This window comes from Phoca vitulina, unplaced genomic scaffold, assembly GCF_004348235.1.
Source record: "Phoca vitulina isolate PV1807 unplaced genomic scaffold, GSC_HSeal_1.0 scaffold16, whole genome shotgun sequence".
NCBI classification, from domain to species: domain Eukaryota; kingdom Metazoa; phylum Chordata; class Mammalia; order Carnivora; family Phocidae; genus Phoca; species Phoca vitulina.
The window spans coordinates 27131283-27158583 of NW_022589719.1; the positions used below are offsets into that span (position 1 = coordinate 27131283).

The window sequence follows — 27301 nt, forward strand, 5'->3', positions numbered from 1 at the left end:
TTTAACCCTGCCACCCTTCTTCCCTCCTCTACAGATGATACTCCTCATGACTATTTGACACTGACAGATCTTCTCCTGACCCCTTGTGATGACTTACAGGAAACTCCTTTGGATAACACTGATTTTTCATGGTTTACCAATGGTTCTTATTTAAGAGATGAAAATGGTAAACATTATGCTGGGTATGCTCTTGCAACTCCTTTTGAAATCATTTAGGTGGTACCTTTGCCGTTGGCTATCTTGGCCCAGTGGGCTGAATTGTATGCTTTTGCTCAGGCCTGCATTTTTAACCAAGGACAAAACTGCAAATATCTATGTTAATAGTAGGTAAGCCTTTGGACTAACTCATAACTTTGGGGTGCTATGGAAACAGTGAGGCCTCCTCACTTCCAACAGGGACAAAATTTTAAATGGTCTTTATATTCAGGAATTATTAGGTGCCATACTCTTACCAGCTGCTTTAGCCATTATTAAGATCCCTGGGTATCCCAAACTTGATTTCCTGGAGGCTAAGGGAAACCACCTTGCTAATATTTCCACAAAGAAACTTTATATACCCCAATAGGGAAGGGAAGAATTTCTCCTTGCCCTGCAACAGCCCAGCCAATGAGAATTCAGTAAAAACAGCCCCTCCCAGCTTTCTCCTCTCCCCTATAAGAGCAAGCCCCTCTCCTCTGTTCTCCAGACTCACTTATTGTTCACCATAATTTGCTTGTCCCAAATTGTAATTCCTCTGCTATTCCTAAATAAACTCATTTTGCTGGGGGAAAAATAATAGCTCCTTTGGTTTTTAAGATCAACAATTGACAAAAATGGCACATACTTAAGATGTACAACTCAATGTTTTGATATATGTAAATGATCATAGGGGGAGACTGCATTAAGGTAGGATCTCTGTTATTTCCTACAACTGCATGTAAATCTACAATTGTCTAAATTAAATTTTCGATTAAAAAAACACCTATGTATATACTCAGAGATTCCCACTACATTCCTGCCCTGTTACCAGGAAGGGAGCTGAGACACATACTTGAGACATAATGTATCTTGGGCATCGAAATTCTACAAGGTCTTTCATAAGGTAATCACATCTTTCTGAAGTAAACACATCCAAATTAAGTTCATCTTCTGCCTCTATAATATTAATAAGGTAACTATTACCAGAAGATTGTTCCATCTAAAGCCCACATCCCAGTGGTTGAGAGCAGGTTCCTTGAAGTTAGCGCAGCTTGAGTAAGATTATGCACCTCACCAATTATGAGTTCTGTGGGCTCATGCAAGGTCCTTACCCTGACCTTCCTCTGAACTGCAGGCCTATTGGCCACACGAGCACTGCATTCCCTCAGCACCTGGTGCTTAGCTCTAGCACAGAACTCAGGATCCTGTTTCTATTCCCTCTTCTCTTTCTTCCTATCTCTCCCACTAGGTTTATGCTTTACTTATTATCATATCCCCAGCATCAGCATCAAGTGGAATATAGTAACAATGCATTAAAAATTGTTGAATTAAGACAACTCAATGATTTCACAATGTTTCTCAATCATTTCTGCAACTCAAGTCATTGGAGGATATGGTTAAAAAAAACAACTGATTCATTTTTACTATCTGATAACATGACTCCCTAAAATTGACAGAAACCTATGAAGCTGCTTTAGACCATGCATAGACATGAAAAAGGTTGGAATGAAATGGAACACATTATTTAACATATCAACTCAGTATGTATTTGTTTACTTATTATGCTACATATAGCTGCTGGATGTTTTTTTAAATCTTAGATCTTAAAATTTTTGAAACTAAAAAAATGTTCACGTCATGATACAAATCTCAGTCCACAAATCAGATGTTCAAAGGCCCTGAGTTGGGGATTTGCCCAGATCATCCAAGAAACAACAAGGAGGACTTTGTAACTAAATGAGAAGAAGAAAGGAGGAATGAGGTAGCAGTTGAGGTCAGAGAGATCATGGGGCCACAGGACCTGGCACTAGGACCCTTTAGATCATTGTAAGGATTTTGACTTTCCCATTAGGTAAGATAGAGGGTGTCGAAAAGCAGAATAATGATGTTTTAACAGAATCACAGGGGCCATTATGATGAGTAGACTGAAGAGGAGTAAGGACAAAAGCAGGGAGACCAATTAAGAGGCTGCTGTATTAGAAATAATAAAGACATGACTTAAGGTAGTAAGGGTGGAGTTGGTGAGAAGTTGGAAAAATTCTAAAGGTCAAGCAAGTAGGATTTGCTGGTAGATCCAGTGTGGATTTCCTGGCTACTTGTGTATCCTTTGAGAACTTGGTCATCAACCCATCAGTTCCTTCACTCCCGCCTAACAACCCTGTCAGGTCCAACGGTCCTTCTAATACTTTTGTGTCACATTTCAGAACTCCTCCTGCATGGGTGACACTGCCTGAGGAAGTTGTTCAGAATCCCTAAGAATCGATATTTATTTCCCAACAGGAAAATTACTAAGAGGAAACACCAGAGTTAAAGGGGAGGGTGGTGCGGGAGGCTCTGGCTAAACCAACCTAATGGGATTCTTGCTGAGGTGATCAGATATGAGGGTGGGGGATTCTAGCTAACCTGACTTAGCAGGATTGTTGCTAAAATTGGACAATGCAGAGACAGACACAGAGGTCCAAACGTTGAGTCCTGCTTAAAAAATTCAGGGGAGCCTGAGTAGAGTTTGGCCAAGGACAGAAACTTTCTCACTGCTAGACAATTTTAGGCCCTGACAAAAATGGGTGTTCCTAAGTATGTGGGCCTAATTATGTCCTAATTACTCCCTCAGAAACAACCTCACCATCAGCAGACGTTTTCCATAGCCACATCCAACTAGAATCCCTCTGATAATTCTCACACCAGGTTTGGGATTAAGGAATTGGTAAATAGGATGGGACGCTGTGAATCAGCATGGGAGAGACAAGAAAATACTATTCCCTGAGTCTTCCCTTTTCCATGTAAAGACAGAAGAGGAGCCACTGAAATCACCGGCCTTCAGAGGGGTGTGTGACACAACTTCCTGAAGCTGGATAGTTCCCAAGGTTCACGTGAACATAACCTCAGATGGAGTCCTGGAAAGAAGGCTGGAGACTTCAGGTAAGAAGTATAACTCTACACGAGTGTGTGTAGTGTCTGGATGTCCATGTATAAGAGTGACAAATAAGAGTGAGAAAAACTGAAATCTAGATAGAATCATTAATATTCACAAATACATTTTGACTAAAAATGTGATGTGTACACAAGGTGCTGTATTCCAAGGTTCACCTTCAGTAAGAACACAGATAAGGAATATTGACCGAAAAAGGCATTGTGAAATGAGAGACAGAGAAATAAGTTCAATTTGGAATTAGAGAAAAGGCATTTTTGTTTTCTGGGACCCCCTAAATTGCACAGAGAGATTTTTTGCAGGCCCTGTTTCCCCTACATGGATGTCCTCAGCCTGAAATCTGTAGAGGTATGTCTTTTGTTAAATTTAAAAGTAGAGGGAAAAATAAAATATTTTAAACCTTCAGAAAAGTTGAAAGAATTACACAATAAACACATACCGTTCCTCAGGTTTATCAAAAAATAAAAATTTTCAAGCAATGATTTTCTCTCCATGCCTTCATGTTTGCATCCTTTCTTTCCAGCCAATCTTCCCACCTACAAGCAACTTTTTCTTAAAGATTTTATTTAATTGAGAGAGAAAGGTAGCACATGCACGCAAGCGGGGAGGGAACAGAAGGAGAGGGAGAGAGAGAATCTCAAGCAGATTCCATGCTGAGCATGGGGCCCAACTGTGGGGCTCGATCCCAGGACCCAGAGATCATGACCTGAGCTGAAGGCAGATGCTTAACCCACTGAGCCACCCAGGTGCCCCTACAAGCAACTTTTATATATTCCAGTTGTCCCCTAAAGGCAGAGCTCCCTTTTTCTCCATTCCTGTGTGTCCCAAACATAAATGTCACCCTCTCCATGCAGATTTCTCATAGCTTCTGGTGAAAAATCATCCTTTTCTTACATGCAGCTCATCTATCTTCATCACTCCCATATTACTATTTGATTTCAATTCTTTTCCCACTGGTTGTATTTCTTTCTCTCAAATAACCTAGAAATCTGCCGATTTCCCATCAAGATTTGCTAAACAAGTGGATGGATTAAAAATAGGAAAACAATGGAGGCGCCTGGGTGGCTCAGTCAGTTGAGCATCTGATTCTGATTTCAGCTCAGGTCATGATCTCAGGGTCGTAGGATCGAGCTCTGTGTCAGGCTCCATGCTCAGTGGAGAGTCGTATTGAGATCCTCTCCCTCTGCCCCTCCCCCCACTCAGGCGCACTCTCTCTCTCTCAAATAAATAAATAAATCTTTTTTTTTTTTAAATAAAAATAGGAGAAAGATGGAGAAGCTGAAAGATGTTGTCTGAATTTATGGGACATATTGCTAACAGGCCTGACTTGGGGTTTGAGGTACCTTCTCCCCTTTTGCGTAGATTACCTATTATTTACATGCGGGTCCCTGTGGAAGACTTTCATAACTAGGTTGGATCTCCTCAGTAACTATTGAGTTGGTGTTTTCTGATGATCATTTGCTCTCTCTTTAAACTAGTCAGGATTGATAGCTGAGCTATCATTTAGTTCAACACACCCCCATTTACCGATGATCCTCCAGTATTAAGGTTACCCAACATAGTACTAATCGTAACAGATAAGCAGCCTGTGTGCTGACACTTCTGCATATGTTAGTTCACCTAATCCTCATAGCTTCCCTGTGAGATGAGTATTATAAGCCCCATTCCATGGATGCAGAAGTGAAGTCTCCCACTTGCCCAAATTAAAAAGCCAGGACTTGAGCCCAAAAGCTCTCACTGCAGAGACCATGCACTGGACTTTTCTGGTTTGCTAAGATGACGTCAGACAAGAAGCCAAATCAGGCAAGCTCTCTTCTTGCTACCATACACTGTCACCACGCTCTGGGTTATTCTTATTGCCACTGAAAGAAAAACATCTCCTATTTTCCTCAAAACAGTATGTTCTGATGAAGCTGTTTTAGAATACATGTTCTGGGAAATATGCAGTCCCTCCACGAGATTGTTGGACTGTGTGTCTGTGAAAGCAACTGACCCAGAGTTTTTCTTTAAGGAAACACACACATAATCACATTTATTATGGATTATAGATTAGACAATGCTCTAAGTATTGATGGTTTTGCAGAGATTAGTTCATTTAATCCTCACAAAAATCATATGAGGGAGATGCTATTGTTTCCAAATACTGATGCAGAGACTCAGGCCAAAGGGGTGAAGTAACTTGCCCACGTTCACACTAAGTGCCCGGCTGGGATTTGAACAGGCAGGTCGTGCCAGAGTCCCCCAGGTATCCTTTGTATGCTGCGATACCTCTTAGTAGCTTTTTCATATTAAATAGACTTTGGACAAAATTACACACAGGTGAAATAAAGCTTGATGGGAACCTGAGCTAAGTGAAAAGAAATATCTTCCCTGGAACTGAAAAACATACCCAAAAAAGTAAGTTCACCTTTCTTTTGTTTCTAATTATGGTAAGAAAAAGGAGATTAACTGCAAAGAAAGAAATTAAGGCCCATTTCAAGGATTTGTGAAAGAAAAAGAAAGGAATTCAAAAGCAGTAAGATTATACAGGAAGTATACATTTCACCTTGTAAGAAACAGCCAAGCTGTTTTCACACGTGGCCATGCCATTTTCTGTTTCCACCAGAGTTCCAATCCCGTTCCATTTTCGCCTATTCTTGATACATCTGTCTTTTTTATGTTAGCTATTCTAATAGGTATGTGCAGTGGTTTTAATTTACATTTCCCCAGTGATAAATGATGCTGAGCATCTTCTCACATTTTTATTTGCTATCCCTATATCTTCTTGTTGAAGTGTCTGTTCAAACCATTTATCCCTTTGTGTTTCATTTGGGCTGTTTGTTTTCTTATTATTGAATTTTAAGAGTTACAGCCACTCTACTCCTGGGTACTTATCCAAGACAAGTGAAAACATATGTCCACACAAAGACTTGTAAATGAATATTTATAGCAGCTTTAATGTGTAATAGCCAAAAACCTAAAAGTAACCCAAATGTTCATCAACAAGTGAATGGATAAACAAACTGTGGTCTATCCATCAATTAAAAGGAAGAAAATATTGGTGCACACAAACACAAGGATAAATTTTATAAGTGAAAAAAAAACAAAAAGGAAGTCTATATTATAAGATTCAATGTATGGAAAATTCTAGAAAATACGAACTAATGTATAGTAACAGAAAGCAGATCAGTGGTTGCCTGAAGAAAGAAGGGCAAAGGGGACATATAACAAAGGGTCACAAGAACACTTTTGGGTTGACAGATATGGTAACAATCTTAAATATAGTGATGTCATGGGTATATGGTTATATCCAAACATCAAAGTACGCACTTCAAATACGTGAGTCTATTGTATGTCGATGATAGCTCTATAAAAAATAATAATAATTTTTAAGAAACAAACTAGAACAATGAACAGAAGAGAAGATCTGAATTACACTTTCATTTCCACAGCTGAGGAGCTATTCAATGGGGGTTTTGGTACTTAAAGTAGTGTAAATAAAGGTAGAAATAAAGAAGTCTTGTGAAGCGAGAATAGACCAATAGAGAAGACCTTCATGGCTTTAAAATTTTCTCATTTTTCATAGAATTAAATTTGCAATTTAAAAAAGGGAAGAGTGTTTCTGTGGAGTTCAGTCCAAAGGGAACCATTTTGCAGATACAGGTTCTTAGACCATTTAAATGGAGCATGCAATCTGGAAAAGAAACCAGCCAGACACATTGCCTTACCCATACATCAAACTGACCCCATTTTTATATCCCTCGTGCCCAAATAGTCCCTTTCTGAATATTTAACATCCACCTGTTTATCTTGAATGCTTAGAACTTCTATTCATAGAACATTATTTTTATGCCACATCTAAAATATTTATAATTTACAGAAGAATAATTAGATGCATGCTTGTGTTAATCAGATGTCATTTTCTACACATTAGCAATAACCTCAGAACAGCTTTTTATGTGGTAATAGCAGCTCACTAGTTCTCAGACCTAATACCTGACTCTGTCTGATATATTAAGGGACAGTGAACACTTTCTGAAATAATATTTTTCATTTTTCCCAAGCTACACAAAGAAGAGGAAACATGATTCAATGGAGTTGGGAAATAGCACAAGGGTAAAAGAATTTATATTTCTGGGACTTACTCAGTCCCAAGACCTGAGCTTGGTCTTATTTCTTTCTTTGTGTTTGGTGTACATGATAACTCTTCTGGGAAACCTCCTTATCATGGTCACTGTGACCTGTGAGTCCCGCCTTCACACCCCCATGTACTTCCTGCTCCGCAATCTAGCTGTGCTTGACATCTGCTTCTCCTCCATCACTGCTCCCAAGGTTCTCGTGGACCTTCTGTCAAAGATAAAGACCATCTCCTTCAACGGTTGCATCACTCAGATGTTCTTCTTCCACCTTCTCGGTGGGGCAGACATTTTTTCTCTCTCTGTCATGGCCTTTGATCGCTACATGGCCATCTCCAAGCCCCTGCACTACATGACCATCATGAGTAGGGGGCGATGCACTGCCCTCATTGTGGCCTCCTGGGTGGGGGGCTTTGTCCACTCCATCGTGCAGATTTCCCTGTTGCTGCCCCTCCCCTTCTGTGGACCCAATGTTCTTGACACTTTCTACTGCGATGTCCCCCAGGTCCTCAAACTCACCTGTACAGACACCTTTGCACTTGAGCTCCTGATGATTTCCAACAATGGCTTAGTCAGTACCCTGTGGTTTATTTTCCTGCTTGTGTCCTACACAGTCATCTTAATGATGCTGAGGTCTCACGCTGGGGAGGGCAGGAGGAAAGCCATCTCCACCTGCACCTCACACATCACTGTGGTGACTCTGCACTTTGTGCCCTGCATCTGTGTCTATGCCCGGCCCTTCACTGCCCTCCCCACAGATAAAGCCATTTCTGTCACCTTCACTGTCATATCCCCACTGTTGAACCCTTTGATCTACACCCTGAGGAACCAGGAGATGAAGTCAGCCATGAGGAGACTGAGGAGAAGACTCATGCCTTTTGTGATGGAATAGTGTAAGAATCTCCAACCTCTTCATCACCAAGGACTCCTTCCATTATTTTTTCTATAGAGTCATATTTATATACTTGAATATATTGTCAATAAACCAACTATACTTACTAGATAACAATTTATTTTCCTATTTAAGTTAATAGGTTACTAATAACTCAAGCTTCTGGTGAGCATGAAGTAACTAGTATTATAGGATTGCACTGATTGATGTATTTCTATTTGAGGAGAACTATATGGCAGGTAAAGAGATTGATTGAATCCTTTTTCAAGAGGTAAGTTAATAGAAGCCTAGATATGAGTGATTTGCTCAAGATTTTATATCAAGTAAATTGCAGAGATAAGTCTTCAGACACCTAATCTATTGTTCTTCCTCCATATGAATGTAATGTGCTACATTACCAGAACTGTCTATACCAAACTACAACCCTGTTCTAGAAAAGATCTTACAATCAGTGCTTCTGTAGTACACATAATGGGTACATATGGCCTATCACAGATTAAGAAATTTTCTCAGCCCAGTTAAACTCCATATGGGCTCATGACCTTTTGAGAACCTCAACAGTACATAATGGTTGTCCTCCCCGATTCCTATCAGTAATGAAGAATCTTAGGAAGATTTTCCCATATGTCCTAAAAGGATTTATCTCATGTAGAACCAGACGTGCCAGATTCACATTCTCAAGATAAATTTAGACAAAGGCAGAACCTCAGGGATCCTAAATGAAGAGCAACCCATTTTTATTATTTGAAGAACCGATTTTCCAGTCTCAGGTTAGCTTCACCATTGAGGATTTACATTATTCCCACCAGAGAGGAAGAGAGGAGGTGTTAAAGAAGGTAAAATTCTAATCAGTCTGTTTTTCAATCTGTTGGTATTTGGGAAGAGGTGGTACAGGCTAGTGTTTTATCTGAGAAAGCCTCGTGAAGAAGTAAAGTAAAAAGTAAAGCATTGTGACCTGGATCCAAATCCCATCTCTGTTATCCATCAGCTGTGTGATCTTGAGCAAATTACTTTGTCTTTCCACAGGTTATAGTTCACTATACAAAGATACTTATACTATGCATCTCATGGAGTCATTGGTAAGGTTAAAAGGAGATGGTATGTGTGAAACATACAATGCCCAGCAGATAGTAAATGTTCAGTGCAAGGCAAATGTCATTCTCAATGTCACCCTTACTGCTCTGCCTAACACACATTCAATCCCCCATTAGCCTGTTACACTCTTCTCTTTTATGGCCCATACCTCATTATGAGGGGAAAAAAACCCTGATGGGATAAAAAGCAAAGGAATGTACATTGAATTCAAAGCATCTATCATCTTAAAACTTCTAGCTTCCTGTCATGACAATAGGTTTGCTTGCTATTTATACAACTTAAAGAGACACCCTGCAGCTGATAAGTTACAATGCAGGAGAGTCTCAGATCAAAAGAAGATAATGAGTCAAAGATAAACCCTAGCTTTGAGAGTGAGATAAGGGACCAGACCAAAAAGTCAGAGTCAGTAGGATAGAAAAGAGCCCAAGGAGAGTTAGCCAAAGGGGGTGAGTGTTGAGGACAGACTAGTTATAGCTGTCATAGGATCTGGGCTGGCCCCATAAGCATTCATTAACTGGCTCAATTGTTTGCCATTTCCTGTCACTTTGATCAATCAATTCTGACTTTTTATAATATTAACCTACCTCCTCTAGCATGAAAATTCTAAGAATAATTCATACTTGTCAAGTCACCATTCATAGAGTCCTGCTACATTACTCAGGTAGCTTTGCTCTCAACAGTCTTTAGGCTTTTCTTTATGAAATTGCCTATAAAAGATGCATACCGGGAGCCATTTTATAGTCCATTTCATGCAAATGTGTCCTTTCCTTTCCTTCGTATCTCTGATCACTCATTCAAATCAGATTGTTATCGCTATGTCAGAATTGGATAGCACCAAAGATATATGGGGTCTGAATCATTGTATTGCAGAAGCATAATCACAAAGGGCAAGAACCCAGAAATCTCTGCCACACCATTGCTCCTGACACCTCTTCAAACCATTCAAAATGTACAACATAACCTGATCGATAATTCAGAGGAAAGGGAAGGCAATAGCATCTGATTACACGAACATACATCATTTATCTGGATGACATCAAATCACAACTTCGACTGCATTTTTTCCATTTAAATCGGTTTTTATTATTTTTTAAGTTCTGCTGCTGAGAACCATAGAAAATTTAACAAACTCTGGGCATACATATAGCTCTCAAATTACCCTTTCTTGCATTGTTCCCTGAATCAAACACATTAGTGATAAACATCTCTGGGTACCCACAAACCAAATAACATAAAATAATGCTGAAGTAATTAAACTGATGAGCTGTCACTGTGCTACCTCCCTAGGTTTTAAGTGAACTATGGATCTCGGACATGTGGTAGATTAAAGATCATGCATGAGGTGCGGGGGGTGCGCCTGGCTGTCTCAGTTGGCAGAGCATGTGACTCTTGATCTTGGCCTTGTGAGTTTGAGCCCCACGTTGGGTGTGGAGATTACTTAAAAATAAAATCGCTTTTAAAAAATAAAATAAAAAATAAAGTAATTGTAGAGGGACAATGTACATATTGTATTAAACAGAAACTGCACAGATAAATCTACACTGTCCAGTCTCTGAGAGCTGCCCTAACAGTAGCCACAGGGCTTTAATTTTTCCATTGGTACTCTTTTACTTAAGTTTCATTTCCCAGCTGATTGCAAGCAAATTGATTTTGGTCAGGAGGAAGACTGCACAGTCCTTGGTGTGACTGAACACAATGCTGTCTTCTTGAGCCAAAGAGGATAATGCACTGTCTCATATGCTTCTTCCAGAGAAAAGGGTATGTCCTGAATGTGCACTGGGACCTCTGCATTATGTGTGAGATGGGGGCAGAGAAGAGATGAGGGAGAGAGGGGGAAAGGGCTTGGTGACATTTTAATGACTCCCACAGGAACTCCACTGAATTGGCCACTTAGCTTTCTTGTTCGTAACCGACAATATTCCCTTTGCTCATTCCTATATTGGGCTTGTGGCTGAGGGACTAATCGAAGGGGCTGAGAGACTGTAAGGCAAAGATGAAGAGTCAGTAGGATGTGATTCCCTGAGGCTGCCTTTTCCCATCTGAAGGAAGAAAATAACAAAATCACTAACCTTGAGGTAGGCTTTCCATTAAACATTGAATTTCCCCAGAACCTACTTCTTCTAAGGTGCAGTTGGAGCATCATAAGGGGATCAATTTCCCACTTGGAGACTGAAGTCAGTTAGTGTTGGTATGCATGAACTTCTGAAACTGAAAAGCTGTCAGTGTTGATTTTTCAGAAATACTACAAGTCTATAGGATGTTCCTGTTGAAACCAAAATTCTAATGAAGCAAATAAAAGTGGTGTTTTTTCACTCTTAGGAAAAGGGGAAGTGGGGCTTACAGAATACAAGAAGAAGGTGAGTTGGCTTCAGGGATGTGATATATTCTACTTGGCGGGATGTTGAGGTTCAAAGTGTTGAAGGTAGTTGAGAAGGTGCTAATATCCCAGTTCTCAGGAGGGTGACTGCCGCAGAAAAACAGCACCAAGACAACAATTCCTGAATTCAGACTATGTTTCTTGGCTGGGAATGGAAGTTTGGGGGCTTTGAGTAAAGTGTTTTGATGGCTAGCTTATCTATGCCCTCATGTGCTAATGAATATGAATCATGCTCCTGAAACTTTTAGGGATTCAATTAAGAGTAGAGGTTTTTCAATATTGGGAAAAAGAAAACCGTGACATGATTTAACTCCATGTAGAGAATGGGGCAGCATTTGCCCAGTGGGAAGCTGGGGCACGAGGGTAACCCTCTGGCTGCAGGGTCTGTCCAACATGTTTGACAAGCTTGTTTCCTAAGGATGGTCTCCTTTGAGGTGACTCCTAAGAAATTCTTGTGCTCTGTATCTTGACCTTGCAAAGACACGTGAGATTGTATTTCTTTGTCCAACCCCCCACTCTGTATTATGCATGTGTTTCAATGCAATATGCATAATCTAATACTCTCAAAGTATCCTTCCCACTCTTTGTAAAAAGACAGCATCCATTGGAACCCACCAGATCCATTATTTCCAAGAGGAGTTTATATTTAAGATGATGCTACTCAGATCTCATTTCTGCACCTTGCACGGGAGCTCTGCATGCCATTGACGCAGGCTCTTGGTGAAGGTACCTCTGAAGACTGCAAAGTCTGCTCTTCCAAACTCTGCTTTTTTCCCTCCCAGTCACTCTGATATCCTCTCATAGGAGAGGGTGTGTAGTCTCCTAACACCCACATACTACTTTCACCTGATTTGGAAAGATTATTTTTTTCTTTGCAGCATTTTCTGGGAAGGGCTGATCACCACTGGGGAGAGGTATAGTTGCAGTAGTTAAGAGTGTCAGTCTGCAATAAGACGGATCTGAGTCTGAGACATGGTTCTACCAGCCGTGAGACATTGAGCAAGTTACTTAATTTTCTGTGCCTCAGGGTCCTCATTTGCGAAATCAAGATAATATCTATTTCACGTAGGTACAATAGGTTTGGGAAGCGATAAAATGAAGCAGTTGGTATAGCACCTAAGAATCTCTCTATAAATGTTCACTGAAAGCAAGCAAAAACTAGGGGCGCCTGGGTGGCTCAGTCGGTTAAGCATCTGCCTTCGGCTCAGGTCATGATCCCGGGGTCCTGGGATCGAGTCCCACATCAGGCTCCCTGCTCAGCGGGAAGCCTGCTTCTCCCTCTGCCTCTGCCTCTCCCCCTGCTTGTACTCACTCTCTCTCTGTCAAATAAATAAATAAAATCTTTATTTAAAAAAGCAAGCAAAGGGGGGTGGGAGGATGGGTTAGCCTGGTGATGGGTATTGAGGAGGGCACGTTCTGCATGGAGCACTGGGTGTTATGCACAAACAATGAATCATGGAACACTACATCTAAAACTAATGATGTAATGTATGGGGATTAACATAACAATAAAAAAATTAAAAATAAAAAAATAAAAATAAAAATAAAAAAGCAAGCAAAAAATAAGCAGAGTAGAGCTCCATTATTCTGCTCACATTTCCATAATGCTGACATCTTGAAAGTTGCATGGACCCCCACCACCCCCACCACCCTTCCCTGCCCGCAGAGCCTGATAACCCAGATGACTACCTTTCCAATTGAGGGTTGGTTTTTTCTATGAATACCTATATTTACAACTGCATACAAAAATAAATGTATTGGTGTTTTTAAGCAGATATGTAATACAATATTCTGAATTTTTTTGAACATAGTCTTAGCTCAAATCCCTAAGCAAAAAATAAAAATATTACTAAAGGAGAGACTGCATTTTAAATTTACCCCGAAATGTTGGGAAGAGGGCTTTGAACCAATAGCAAGATGAGCCACTCTCAGACAAGCCCCCACAGATGGACCTGGCTTGTGTAAGGAAGAAGCTGTCACCTGAGGCTAGTGACACGGAGCAGCTGGCTGGCAGAATCAGCTTCCTCAGCTGCTTCCAAAACAGATATATAATCTCACCTCCTTCTTAGAAGGATCCTGCATATGAGGTAGGTCTTATTATCATCATGTTGCAGATAAATTATAATGGTGCAGGCTAAGAAATAACTCTAAGCCATGCCCTATGAATCTTATATATTTATCATGAGTTTGGTACTGTTAGTAAGTAACTTGCCAAAGGTCATACCAGCTAAGAAGTGGTAAAACCAAAATTGCATAAGTGTTCCAGATGATCCACCCATGTGTATCCCAAATGCACGTGTGGGACGATACTATTCATCTGGGCTCGTAGACAGGGTTTACAAACATTATGTGCCCAAATGGGACTGGTTTTTGTGTACATCCCCCATGATTTTGTAGCTCCTCACTTTTCTTTCCACTGATTGCACAAGCTACAACACTCTTACTGTTTTCACTGTAAACTTTGTAAAGAAAGGACAGATATTTGAGTTAGCTTTCTCTCAAAAAGATCATCTCAGGGGCACCTGGGTGACTCAGTTGATTAAGCATCTGACTCTTGATTTCAGCTCAGGTCATAATCTCAGAGTCATGAGATCGAGCCCCAAGTCGGGCTCCCCACTGGTCATGGAGCCTGCTTAAGATTCTCCCTCTTCCTCTCCCTCTGCCCCTCCCCCCATCACTGGCGTGTGCACTCTCTCTCTTTCAAAAAAAAATCACCTGACTGTCATCATAATGGTTAATTTTATATGTCAGCTTGACTGGCCACAGGGTGCCCAGATTAAACATTATTTCTGGGTGTATCTGTGAGAGTGTTTCCTGATGAGATTAGTTTTTGAATCAGTGGACTTGGTAGGGCAGATGAATTGCCCTTCCCATTTAAGGTGGATGTCCTCCAATCCTTTGGGGACCTGAATAGTTTGACAAAAGGTGGAGGAAGGAGAAATTCACCCCCTTTCTCCTGCCTCACTGCCTGAGTCAGAACATCTCATCTCATCATTTATACCAATGCGTCCCTGGTTTTCAGGCCATCAGACTAGGACTGAATCATACCAATAGCTTTCCTGGGTCTGCAGCTTACAGACAGCAGGTCGTGGGACTTCTCAGCCTCCATAATACTGTGAGCCAATTCCTCATAATAATTCTACTTTTATGTATATATGTAGGCACATATAGGTGCATTATATGTACATATTATATATTTTTTTAATTTTTTAAAGATTTTATTTATTTTACAGAGAAGGAGAGAGAGAGCACAAGCAAGGGGAGCAAAAGGCAGAGGGGAGAGGGAGAAGCAGACTCCCTGCTGAGCAGGGAGCCTGGTGTGGGACTCGATTCCAGGACCCTAGGATCGTGACCTGAGCCAAAGGCAGACGCTTAACCGACTGTACATATTATATGTATATATGTATAGATTAGGACAATCCTAATACAGTCATGGAAATGGTATATAAGGAAGAAAATAAAGAAAATGGATATGGTAAAGAAAAACAGGAGAGAGAAAGAAGGGAGGGAGGGAGAGGACAGGAGGCACAGAAAGCTCTTAGGTTTATTGCAGTAGTGTCCAGAACAAAAGATTTGAAACCTATTAACTTATTATTCCAGTATCCAAAAGAAAGATTCTAGAGTGGATTGCTGTCATCCATTAAAATATGTTTCTGCAGTCCAGACTGATCAGACTCCTTCTGAAATGATTTCTCCACCTTCTAGCCATGGTGAGTATAGTAAGGGGAATTCTTAATTCTGGCATCCTAGAGACCTGAAGTCTCCTGCAGTCATTATTCTGAACATTTATTCTTGTCACTCCATGTCGTTACTAAACCCCCAAGACAGGGAGACTGAGCTGAATCGGAACAAATGATAATGGAACGGGGAGGGAGCTCTTATGTTTCTGTGGGAGCAAAAAGGAGAGTACTACATGGGGAACCGTGGTCAGTTAAGGATTTTTTTTCCCCTAAGATTAGAAGAGCAAAATAAAGAAGAAATGCAGAAATTAAAACTAGAATCAGAGAAAGAACTACAGGGCAGCCTGCGTAATACTAGGATTTGGGAGGACCTAAAGTCCCTAAGTGGGAGAAAAATAAGAAGGCAACCCTCAGGTTGTAGCCGGTAAAGGCTACAACTACAAAACTCTAAAAGTAACCATTAGGAAAGTGCGTAGTCCATTTAGTGTCACTTTCAATGAAATTCATCTTTTTTTTTAAGATTTTATTTATTTATTTGACAGAGAGAGAGACAGCGAGAGAGGGAACACAAGCAGGGGGAGTGGGAGAGGGAGAAGCAGGCTTCCCGCTGAGCCAGGAGCCCGATGTGGGTTTCGATCCCAGGACCTCGGGATCATGACCTGAGCTGAAGGCAGATGCTTAACGACTGAGTTACCCAGGCGCCCCTCAATGAAATTCATTCTTAGGCATGAGATTAAAATGTTACAATCAGGGGCGCCTGGGTGGCTCAGTCCATTGAGCGGCTGCCTTCGGCTCAGGTCGTGATCCTGGGGTCTTGGGATCGAGCCCCACATCCGGGTCCCTGCCCAGTGGAGAGCCTGCTTCTCCCTCTCCATCTGCCTGCCACTCTGCCTACTTGTGCTCTCTCTCTCTGTCAAATAAATAAATAAAATCTTTAAAAAATATATATATATAAAAAAATAAAAAGTAAAAAAAAATGTTACAATCACCACATGTTCATTATGTTCTACATTTTATGGAAGTATAATATACATACATACAGAAAATGCCCATGAGTGTATGGCCTGATGAATTTTCACACACGCTGATACGCCTTTGTAACAATCACCCTGATCAAGAAACAACATCATCAGCACCTCAGAAACCTCCTTCGTGTTTCCTTTAGTTTTGTATCTTTTCATCCTTTTTATGAACAAAATAAGAGAGTGTGCGCTCCTTTGTGCCTGGATTATCTGGCTCCATGTTATAAACACAATGAGGTTCATTTATACTATTAAACATAGTGTAGATCATTCCCACTGATGTACTGGGTGGATTTAACACTATTTGTCTTTCCTGCTGTTGATGGGCATTTGTGTCTTTCTCCAATTTGAAGCAATTACAAATAGCACTGCTATGAACATTGTAGGATATGTCTTGTGGTGCATGTGACATGTGTACAGATTTCCTAGGAGTGGAATGGATGTTCTTATGTTTGTATCTCCATCCTCTGCAATACGTATACAGCATGAGCAGATATAACCTGACAGTAAAGAGGCCCTGCCAATCTCACACGCCCTTCTGCAGTGTATGAGCATTCCAGTTGTTCCGCATCTTCACCAGCACTTGGTATTTCTCATCATTTTCAATTTGGCCATGTTGGTGTGTATGTACTAGTTTCTTCCTGTCATTTTAATTTGCATTTCCCTGATAACTAACAGAGTTGAACTGGCACTTGGATATTCTCGTTTGTGCAGTTTTGGTTCATATCTTTGCCATTTTCTGATCCAGTTGTCATCTTTTTTGTTCCTGATTTGTAGACTTTTTTATATATTCTAGACATGAATATTTTTTCAGATATACATATTGTAAATACCTCACCCCATTTGTGGGTTATCTTTTAATTCTTGTGATGATGTAGTTTGTGAACAAAATTCTTCATGTAGTTGAATTTATGCTTATTATTTATTATTTTAAGTGTCAGATTGTATAGTAAAAGCACAATTGAATAACTTCACAGACCTGTCACCTGTATTTCAGTGACCCCTGTGATAGAACCTATCTGCTTGGATGACTGAGTAAAAGCCCGGATTATCTTCCACCTACTGGTGGCATGCTGAATTGCAGGCACAGCACATGCATAGGAAAAGAGCTTCCTCTCAAGGCAAACACCAAGAGTCAAGAGACAGAAAAGACAACAGAAGATTTTATAACACATTCTTTAACTGCTTTGTTATTTCTTCCAAACATATACTTGAAAAGGATCTGTGACCCAATGGATCAGGAAAATTATACCAGAGTGAAAGAATTTATTTTCCTGGGTATTACCCAGTCTCAAGAGCTGAGTTGGGTCTTGTTTGTCTTCTTGTTTATAGTGTATATGACAACTCTGCTGGGAAACCTCCTCATCATGGTCACTGTGACCTGTGAGGCTCACCTTCATACCCCCATGTACTTCCTGCTCCGCAATCTCTCTATCTTGGACATCTGCTTTTCCTCCATCACTGCTCCCAAGGTCCTGGTGGATCTTCTATCAAAGAGAAAAACCATCTCCTTCAATGGCTGTGTCACTCAAATGTTCTTCTTCCACCTTCTGGGAGGAGCAGATGTTTTTTCTCTCTCTGTGATGGCCTTTGATCGCTATGTAGCTATCTCAAGACCCCTTCACTATATGACTATCATGAGTAAGGGACGATGTACTAGCCTGGTGCTGGCCTCCTGGGTGGGGGGCTTTGTCCACTCCATTGTGCAGGTTTCCCTGTTGCTGCCCCTCCCCTTCTGTGGACCAAATGTTCTTGACACTTTCTACTGTGATGTCCCGCAGGTCCTCAAACTTGCCTGCACTGACACCTTCACTCTGGAGCTCCTGATGATTTCCAATAATGGATTGGTCAGTTGGTTTATTTTCTTCTTTCTCCTCATATCTTATACAGTCATCCTGGCGATGCTGAGGTCTCATGCTGGGGAGGGCAGGAGGAAAGCCATCTCCACCTGCACCTCCCACATCACTGTGGTGACCCTGCACTTTGTGCCCTGCATCTATGTCTACGCCCGGCCCTTCACCGCCCTCCCCACAGATAAAGCCATTTCTGTCACCTTCACTGTCATTTCCCCTTTGCTCAATCCAATGATTTACACCCTGAGGAATCAGGAAATGAAGTCAGCCATGAGGAGACTAAAGAAACGACTAGGGCATTCAGAAAGGATTTAAATTCTGTAAGAATGAGATAGCTCCCAAAGGTAAATATAGACATTAAACTTCACTTTCTCAAAATGGGAAGACATCACTTTAATGCCAAAAACAAAGGGGCATCTATGGATATCATGGAGTCCCCAAAGACGTTGGTTCTGTAGTATAGTATGTGCTAAGGACCTCTAGGTGACACTGCTTTAAGGTGAAGCTCATTCATCACTTCCATTACTCACTTTTAATTATTCATTTGGCAAATATTTTACAGAACACACAGTATGTGCTTGACAGTGCTAGGACTCAGACTGCTGCAAAAAGATTAAATATAGTCACTTTCTTAGAGCCACACTCCAAAATGCTCTAATGAAGATATGAGCAAAGTGCTGTGGAAATATTGTAGGCACTTTACCTGAGAGCTTCAAAAGGCATTTTACAGTGAGTAGACCTTTTCAAGGGGAAGAGACAGAGAAACACAACCCAGGAAAAGAAATCAGTATTACAAATGGAGAGACTGGTGTAAGAATATGCCACGTTTGTGCAACAGTGAGTTCAATGTAGCCATGAAGTAGTGCACTCATGGAGTGAATACCACTAATTGACGTTTACAAGGAAAGTCAGGAAAGCAGAACTCCATTTGTGGTCCCTTAAGCAATGCAAATCCATGATTTCTGTTGGGAAGAGAGGATCCTCAGATCACTTCAAAGCCATGGTTTCCTCCTAGACAGAAGGAGGTAATGCTGTGAGTGGGAGCATTCATCAAGAAATAACAGTGATGGGTAAAGGCTGTGGACAGCTCACCTGGATCTGTGCAAGGCTTAAGCAAATAGAGATGCTAAGCACTCACCTGGTGAAGAAACTGACTCCTCATTGTGTAGTAGGATTATCCCAATCACAGATGAGTCAGGCCCAAATTCCTTATTGTTTCTGCACATAGGGACCCCACAACTTTTTAACACTTTCCACTCAATCCATTAAAAGGTAAAGAAAGCATGAAAGGTCATAAAAAGCATGAAGGCTTAATCATTGAATCTGGGAATTTGCTAGTCTTTGTAATGAAAGGGATGAGAAGGATACTAGGAGAAGGCTTACCTAACAATCCAACTGATGTTTTGCTGGGATCTACTGATTTTACTAGACTATGTCTCTCTTCATGATAAAGCTCAAGCCACAGAAACTGGCACTCATCTGTTAATCAGAGTAGATCAAATGCTGTGACAAAAACACCCAAAACCAAAGTACTTAATAACTGGAGTAAAAATTTATTTCCTGCTCATGGCACAGGCCAACGCTGGTCTTTAGAAAGAGTTGTTCCATGCATCATTTAGAGAGACAGGCTTCTTCCACCTTGGGCTCCACATTTCTCAAGGTCCTTAGAGTCTCTCCATTCATCCAGCAAATGGAGAAAGGGAGAGAGGATTAAGAATCATGGGGGGCAGGGGACACCTGGGTGGCTCGGTTGGGTGTCACAACTGGGGTTGTGATCTCAAGGTCATGAGATTGAGCCCCGGGTGGGGCTCCATGCTCAGCAGGGAGTCTGCTTCCCCTTTCCCTCTCCCTCTGCCCACCCCCCAACTCACGGGCACGCATGCGCTCACGCTTTCTCTCTCTCTCTCAAATAAATAAATAAATCTTAAAAAAAAAAAAAGTGAAGAATTATGGGGAGAGGGGAAGGGTCATTATTGGCCAGTCCTGAGAGTGGTATGTTCCACTTCTGATCATATTCCATTGACCAGCCCTTGGTCATATAATCCCAATTCACTGCAAGGGAATCTGGAGAATGTAATCCAGCTCTATTCCCAGAAAGAAAAGGAGAACATGAAAAATGGTGAACTCTAGCGACAACTAGGTGGCTCAGTCTTTAAGCGTCTGCCTTCGGCTCAGGTCATGATCCCTGGGATCGAGCCCCGTATCAGGGTCCCTGCGCAGAGGGAAGCCTGCTTCTCCTCTCCCACTCCCCCTGCTGTGTTCCCTCTCTCGCTGTCTCTCTCTCTGTCAAAAAATAAATAAAATCTTTAAAAAAGAAAAAAAAGAAAAATGGTGAACTCTAATGATCTCTTCCACACCTATGATTCATTGCTAAGAAATCACAATTGGATTAGATTACAAAGACTAGGACTTTGCCTCTAAAAGGATTCTCTTAATGTGTAGACGTGCTGGAAGTACTGCTGGACCCTTGGAATGCACAGGGAACCAAATCGAAATGGAGGAAATTTGGGGAAAGGAAATTTAATTTAAAGGAAGGGGAAGGTGATCAAGGTAAAGGTAATCCTGGGAATTAGAGTGACAGTAAACTAGAACGTCAGGTCCCAAAAGCTAAAACACTGGAGTTAAGTGCCCAAAGAAGATTGGCCTGGTAGACACCCTTAGAGAAGACAACCCTTACTTATCCCCATAGTTACCATTGGCTAATTGTAAACAAACATTTATTAATGCATTTAGAAGCTCCTACAGAGATGAGTGTCTTCTTCTTTGTTGATTGTCCTTTCCTATGTTCTGTTCTATTCCCACCACTCAAAAATGTTCTGCATCATTTTCTAGTATTAGACATGCTTCCCCAAGCATTAAAATTCTAATAAAGACATAAATTTATCTTAGGCTAGATCCATCTGCAGACCAGATGACCATTTATTACCTGGTTCCTTCTTTGCTCTGGTATCATGGTTCTCCAGATCTTATGTACTTTTCACAACGACACCTCTTTTTTTTTCCCCTACTTCTATGTTGACTTTACCTTGAGCAAAACCTTTGTGACTAGGTGGAATTTTAAGTAACCAAAGATGTGTACAATCAGAGTTTATGTTCCCCAGTACAAAACACTACAAATGACAGCAACCCAGCAAAAGGTGCCCATGAAGTTCCCCTTGGACTGTTTACACATGCAAAACAACCCAATCAAACACAGTGAGGAAAAGCAATTGAATTCATGAAAACACCATTAAATTTACTTCTCTTGCAATAAGACATCACATAATTACTTGGATTAATCTATATTTTTCTCCAGGTAGAGACATGTCCTTAGGTAACTATTATATATAAACTGATTCTAGCTTATCCTACACAGGTCACATATGCTTGGTCCTACCACCTGTGACTTTTTTCTATATAAGGAAAGTTGATTTTAAATTCCCACAGTATTTTTTAAGCAAGTAAACATATCTATATATGTAAACCAGCTGGTTTAAGAGTGATCCTGCCATTCTGGACTTCTTTGAGAAACTCAAAAAACTCAAACACTCCTAAGTTTGAAAGAGTTGTCAACATACCTCTTATTCAATAAAGAAGACTATCAGTTCAGTACTATGTTAGTAATCTCTTACTCCCTAACATATTACCCCAAACTTTAGTGGCTTAAAACAACACAGTTTGTGTGTGTTGGGAACCAGGCATGGCTTAGCTAAATCTTCTGCTTCAGGGTCTCTCACAAGGTGATAGTCCATGTGTCAGCTGGGAGCTGTTGTCTCATTTTGAGGTTCAAGTGGGAAAGGATCTGCTTCCAAGCTCACTCACATGATTGCTGGCCAGAACCATGAGCTATTAGAATGAGGGCTTCAGTTCGCTGCTGGCTGTTGGCTGGAGGTCATCCTCAGGTCCTTGCCATGTGGACCTCTCCAACATGGCAGCTTACTTCATCAGAGTGAGCAATCAAGGCAAAAGAGTGCGCAGCAAGATAGAAGTCAGTCTTTTATAGCCTAATCTTGGAAGTGACATCACTTTTGCTGTACTCTATTCATTAGAAGCAAGTCACTAAATTCAGTCCACACACAAGAGGAGGGAATTGCACAAGAGTATGAATATCAGGGCCCAGACTGACAAGTTCTAGAAGTAAATTATGAAAAACTATTGCAAATTATGAAAGAAACCTAAAATTAATTTACTCAGACAAGGTTACAAAAGACAAAAAAAAAATGGGTAGTGAGGAATGTCAGAGGTGATTCAGAGCTACTGAGCCCTTGTGACAAGCAGAATAATAGTGCCAGCTACAGCAAGAGAAGAATTTATTTATTAATAACAATGATCAGATCAATTATATTAATAACAATGATCAGATCAAATGATCAGATCAGATCAACTTTTTAATTTTTTAAGTTTTTTTTTTGTTTATGTATTTAAGTAATCTCTACACCCAATACAAGGCTCAAATTCACTGACCCTGAAATCAAGAGTCACATACTTCTCTAAATGAGCCAGGCAGGCACCCCTCAGATCAACTTTTTAAAAAGATTTTATTTTTAAGTAATCTCTACACCCAACATGGGCCTTGAACTCACAACCCCAAGATCAAGAGTCACATGCTCTACCAACTCAACCAGCCAGGCACCCCTACTAGAGATATTTTCAGTTGGAGGTATACAATATCCAAGTGAGACCATCCGTAGATCTATGGTGAGAGACAAAGTTTCAAAAATGATAGAGGGAATGACATGAGAAGCAACATGCAACTCTGCTTTTAGGACCTCTGGAATCACAGGGCCTGGAACATGGTAGATGCTCAATAAGTATTTTGCAATTAGATATTTGATGAATGAATAGTACTAACATATCTTCTATCTGCTTATATTTCCTCTTCATATGAGAATTTTGGTGGGAAACAGGAGAAAATGCATTTCCCAATCTTTATGATGCTTCTGATTATGTATATCAATAGGACAACAAGCAAACCACCTGCCTAGAAAGAAAACAAAAATAGGAATGGTCTGAAACACACTCTACTGGGAGTTCTGTTCATTATCCCTGAGTTCCTACTTCTTAAGGAAGCCGACTCCTGTTGGTCCCCTGTGAGCCCTTCCTTCAGGCAAAGATATCTGGGCTCTAAGCCTCTAAGAGGATTCATCTCCTCCCCTACATTAGGAAAACTTCAACAAAGTGTGTCCTTCACTGCATGACTTCTTAATAACACTCAAGGGAGCTTCCTCCCAAAAGGAAAGTCTGGCTACTCGAGTTAGTAGTCACATCCAAAAATAATTCCCTGTGGTGAGCTTCTGTCGGGTCTGGGGCTGAGAGACCGGTACTCATGTCAGGGGCACCACAGGGCAGCGTGATAGGACTGTGGTAGGACCACGCAGAGGCGATTCCTGGAGCTGCCCTTTGCCTCTGACAGGAGGAAAGAAGATCCTGACCCAACCAACCCTCAGATGCATGTCTGCCTTAAAGGAGAATATTCCTTGACAATTAGTGTCTCCTAAGGTCAGCTCTACTTCTAACAGGTAGGATTCGAGTTTGGGACCTTTAATGAGGTCATTTCGTTATGAGGGCTCTTTGGTGTGTGCTCGTGTGTCTGATTGTGTGTCTGTGCATATGGGCCCATGCACAGCCAATTTTGAAATACCACTGTGAATTACAGAAGTGTTTTGAATATTAATAATGCTCCTGTATATTGTTATGTATATTAAAGCTAGAAACTGTAGTGATGGGACACCTGGGTGGCTCAGTCAGTTGGGTGTCTGCCTTCGGCTCAGGTCATGATCCCGGGGTCCTGGGATCGAGTCCTGAGTCCGGCTCCTTGCTCAGCAGGGAGCCTGCTTCTCCCTCTGCCTGCAGCTCCCCCTGCTTGTGCTCTCTCTCTCTCTCTCTGACAAATAAATAAAATCTGTAAATATATATATATATGATAAAATTTACCTCTTCTTAAAAAAAAAAAAGAAACTCTAGCGATGCCGAGAAGAGGAACTCATTCTTCGCTATGAGGAAGGTGACTTGAAGAGCATACAGGGAAATCAGTTGTAAAGAGACGGGGTGGCAAGGCGTGCTGGACAATGGGGCTGGGGGTTCCCTCAGGCTGGGGATTCTGTGCCACTCAGTAAGCCTGCTTTATTAAGACGGCTCTACCCAGACATGTTTCTGAAGAAGCGCTTTGGGACCTTGAGTTTGTTCTTGCCAAAAACAAAAACAAAAGCCAACATATAAACTACACTTGTCCGTTTTATTTCTTCTTTTTTGTTCCAAACACTCACATCCACACACAGGTGCTCTCTTTCATCCTCCCATTCTCCACATTTAATGTTCCTAGTTGCACATTCCTTTTGTGCACAAAAGAGCACCGTTTGGGGTATTTCGTGGTGATTTTGTTGACTTGGTCACATTCGTGACTAATGTCTGCACAGAACCTCATGCACGTGGGTTTCTTTTTTTTTTTTTTTTTTCAAAGATTTTATTTATTTATTTGATAGAGACACAGCGAGAGAGGGAACACAAGCAGGGGGAGTGGGAGACGGAAAAGCAGGCTTCCCGCTGAGCAGGGAGCCCGATGTGGGGCTCGATCCCAGGACCCTGGGATCATGACCCGAGCCGAAGGCAGACGCTTAACGACTGAGCCACCCAGGCGCCCCGTACATGGGTTTCAAAGTCCATTCTCTCGGCCGCTACGACCCACTGTCCCTGGGAATTCTTGATGTCAGCAATTTTTCTTGGCGCCACCAGTCAGCTTACAGTTAAATATCAAGAAACAATCTGAGGTTAATTGGGATTTAACTGTTGGTAGGCAGTGGGCAGAACACACAGTCTTGACTAGTCATATGGTAATTGAGGCAGTATTATTTAAAACTATTCAGCATTAAAGCTCCAAATGCCTAGAAATCACCCAGATCAGTGGGTCCACTTAATATTGTTGTCTGCTGTGCAGACCTCGGCTACTTTCAAAAGGACTTAGGGCAGCAAATGATCCCGTTTCACCGATGAACAGACTGACCCTCCTGGAGTTCACTGCCTTTAAAGATTCCACCGCTGCTCCGTGAAGGCACCAAAGCTCCTGTCTTTCCTCTGCACATTACTCCTTGCCATAATTCAAAATAAAACAAAACAAAATCCTCCGTGCATTCTCTAAAACACTGCATGTGTTCTGATCATTTTATTTTTAAGATATTTAAAAAAAAACTTTGAAGAAAATGTCTGGCCCTTTTAAAAACGAAAAGGTTTGAAGGCAATGAAATTCTCTGAGACTTATTGATGGGTCGATAGATCATTGGCAGAAAGCCTAGAAAATTAGCGTTTGTGGCTTGGGCTTCAAAGGAAAGAGAACGGAAAGTGAAGGAGCAGTTGTGTTCTGATGAGAAAATGAGAGAGAGAGTAGAGTGAGAGCAGAGAACCCCATACTGCACGGCAGGACCCGGCTGGCTTCAGTGTGGACGGAATACGGAGGGAAGGAGAAGTGGTGACAAGGACTGCATTCAGTAAGTGGGGGGGGGGGGGGGGGGGTAGTGAGTTTCATCTTCATTTGCACAGCGGTGACTGGGCAGGCGTTCTGGAGGGGGAATGAGCGAGAGGAGAGCCTCCGAGAAGGGAAAGATGGCAAGGGCCCGGCCAGTGTCCCTGAGACTAGTCCTGCTCCATCTGCTAGCCCACAGTTACAGAAGTCAGGATTCTGACCTTGCGCAGAGACAGGGAGAGAGAGGCCAGTCCTTCCTGATGATCACGTTCAAAGGCGCAGTTCTCGGGTCCTTGAGAAAAACTGCGTTGCAAGAAATCTACATTCACGATTGCAAGCCCTTTTTAGTAAATGCTCTGAGAAAGGGAGGTCAGGGGCCTATGTCCCATGTCAGCTGGAACAGGCAGTAAATGCTCTTGGCAACTCTGCTTTCTCAGGCCGGTGTTTTGATGGGAGGCTGGGGTCATCCTAAGGATGCAGCCCTCTGCTGCCCAAGGCCCTGATAAACTTGGATCCTGTCTCGGTCAGAGGTTTGGGCAGAGTCATTATGTGCCAAGTATTCCACAGTTCTCCAGAGCACAGAGACTTTTGGGTATGGATGGAGATGTTCCTCATCCTAATTGTAGGGATGGCTTCACAGGTGTATGTATTTGTCAAAAGGCACCAAACTGTGCCCCTTAAATATGTGCAGTTTATTATATGCAAGTTACTCCTTAACAAAGCTGATTTTTTTTTTTTTTTTAAAGAGAGATCTGCAGGGCACCTGGGTGGCTCAGTTGTTAAGCGCCTGCCTTTGGCTCAGGTCATGATCCCAGGGTCCTGGGATCGAGCCCTACATCGGGCTCCATGCTCCGCAGGAAGCCTGCTTCTCCCTCTCTCACTCCCACTGCTTGTGTTCCCTCTCTCGCTGTGTCTCTCTCTGTCAAATAAATAAATAAAATCTTTTAAAAAAAAGAGAGAGAGAGAGCTGCATGGAGCACTGGGTGTTATACAAAAACAATGAATCGTGGATCACTACATCAAAAACTAATGATGTATTGCATGGTGACTAACATAACATAATTAAATTAAATTAAAAAGAGAGAGAGAGAGAGAGCTGCAAAGGGCGATTTTATTGTAAGCAGTTGACCAAACCGCAAAAGGCAGATGATGGTCACCACCGAAAGCAGTACTTATTGTAAATGTTCTCTTTACAACAGGCTGGAAAGCAGGCAGAAAGCATTGAATTAGGATTTATAGAAAATGAAGCTTGGTAATAAAATTTTTTTAAAAACGTGTTTCTTACAAAATGTAAATGTTCTAAATTGTTTTATCCTTTGGTATACCTGCTTTTTAAAAAATTAATAGATTTTAGTTCTTAGAGCAGTTTAGGCTTACAGAAAAATTACACAGGAAATCCAGAGAGCTCCACACATTCCCTGTCCCCATCAGTTCCCCATTATTAACATCTTGCCTTAATGTGTGCTACATTCATTAACAATGGAGGAACCTATATGGATACATTTATTTAGAAAGTCCTTCGTTTACATTAGGGTTCATTCTTGTGGATTTGACAAATGCATAATGCCATGTATCCCTGATTAAAAATAAAAATCCCTAAATATCCCCTCTGCTTCACCTACTCATCCCTCCCCACCTGCACACCCCAGCCTTTGGCAACCACTAATCTTTCCACTACAGTTTGCCTTTTCCAGAATGTCATATAGTTGGAGTCATACTGCGTGTA

General features: G+C 41.4%; 2 protein-coding genes across 2 annotated transcripts; both read left to right on the plus strand.

Annotated features, from left to right (window-relative positions):
• The first annotated feature begins 7177 nt into the window (after nt 1-7177).
• Nucleotides 7178-8113, plus strand: LOC116638834 (olfactory receptor 4D11). The gene has a single exon (XM_032414969.1). The coding sequence runs from the start codon at nt 7178-7180 to the stop codon at nt 8111-8113; it is 936 nt and encodes a 311-aa protein (XP_032270860.1).
• A 9406-nt stretch (nt 8114-17519) lies between these two features.
• On the plus strand, nt 17520-18455 carry LOC116638831 (olfactory receptor 4D9). Its single transcript, XM_032414967.1, has one exon. It carries the CDS (start codon nt 17520-17522, stop codon nt 18453-18455), a length of 936 nt encoding a protein of 311 aa, XP_032270858.1.
• Nucleotides 18456-27301: the final 8846 nt, after the last annotated feature.

What these genes read in the sequence shown, in the direction of transcription:
- LOC116638834 (XM_032414969.1), top strand. Translation starts at nt 7,178, where the DNA reads ATGGAGTTGGGAAATAGCACAAGGGTAAAAGAATTTATATTTCTGGGA.
- LOC116638831 (XM_032414967.1), top strand. Translation starts at nt 17,520, where the DNA reads ATGGATCAGGAAAATTATACCAGAGTGAAAGAATTTATTTTCCTGGGT.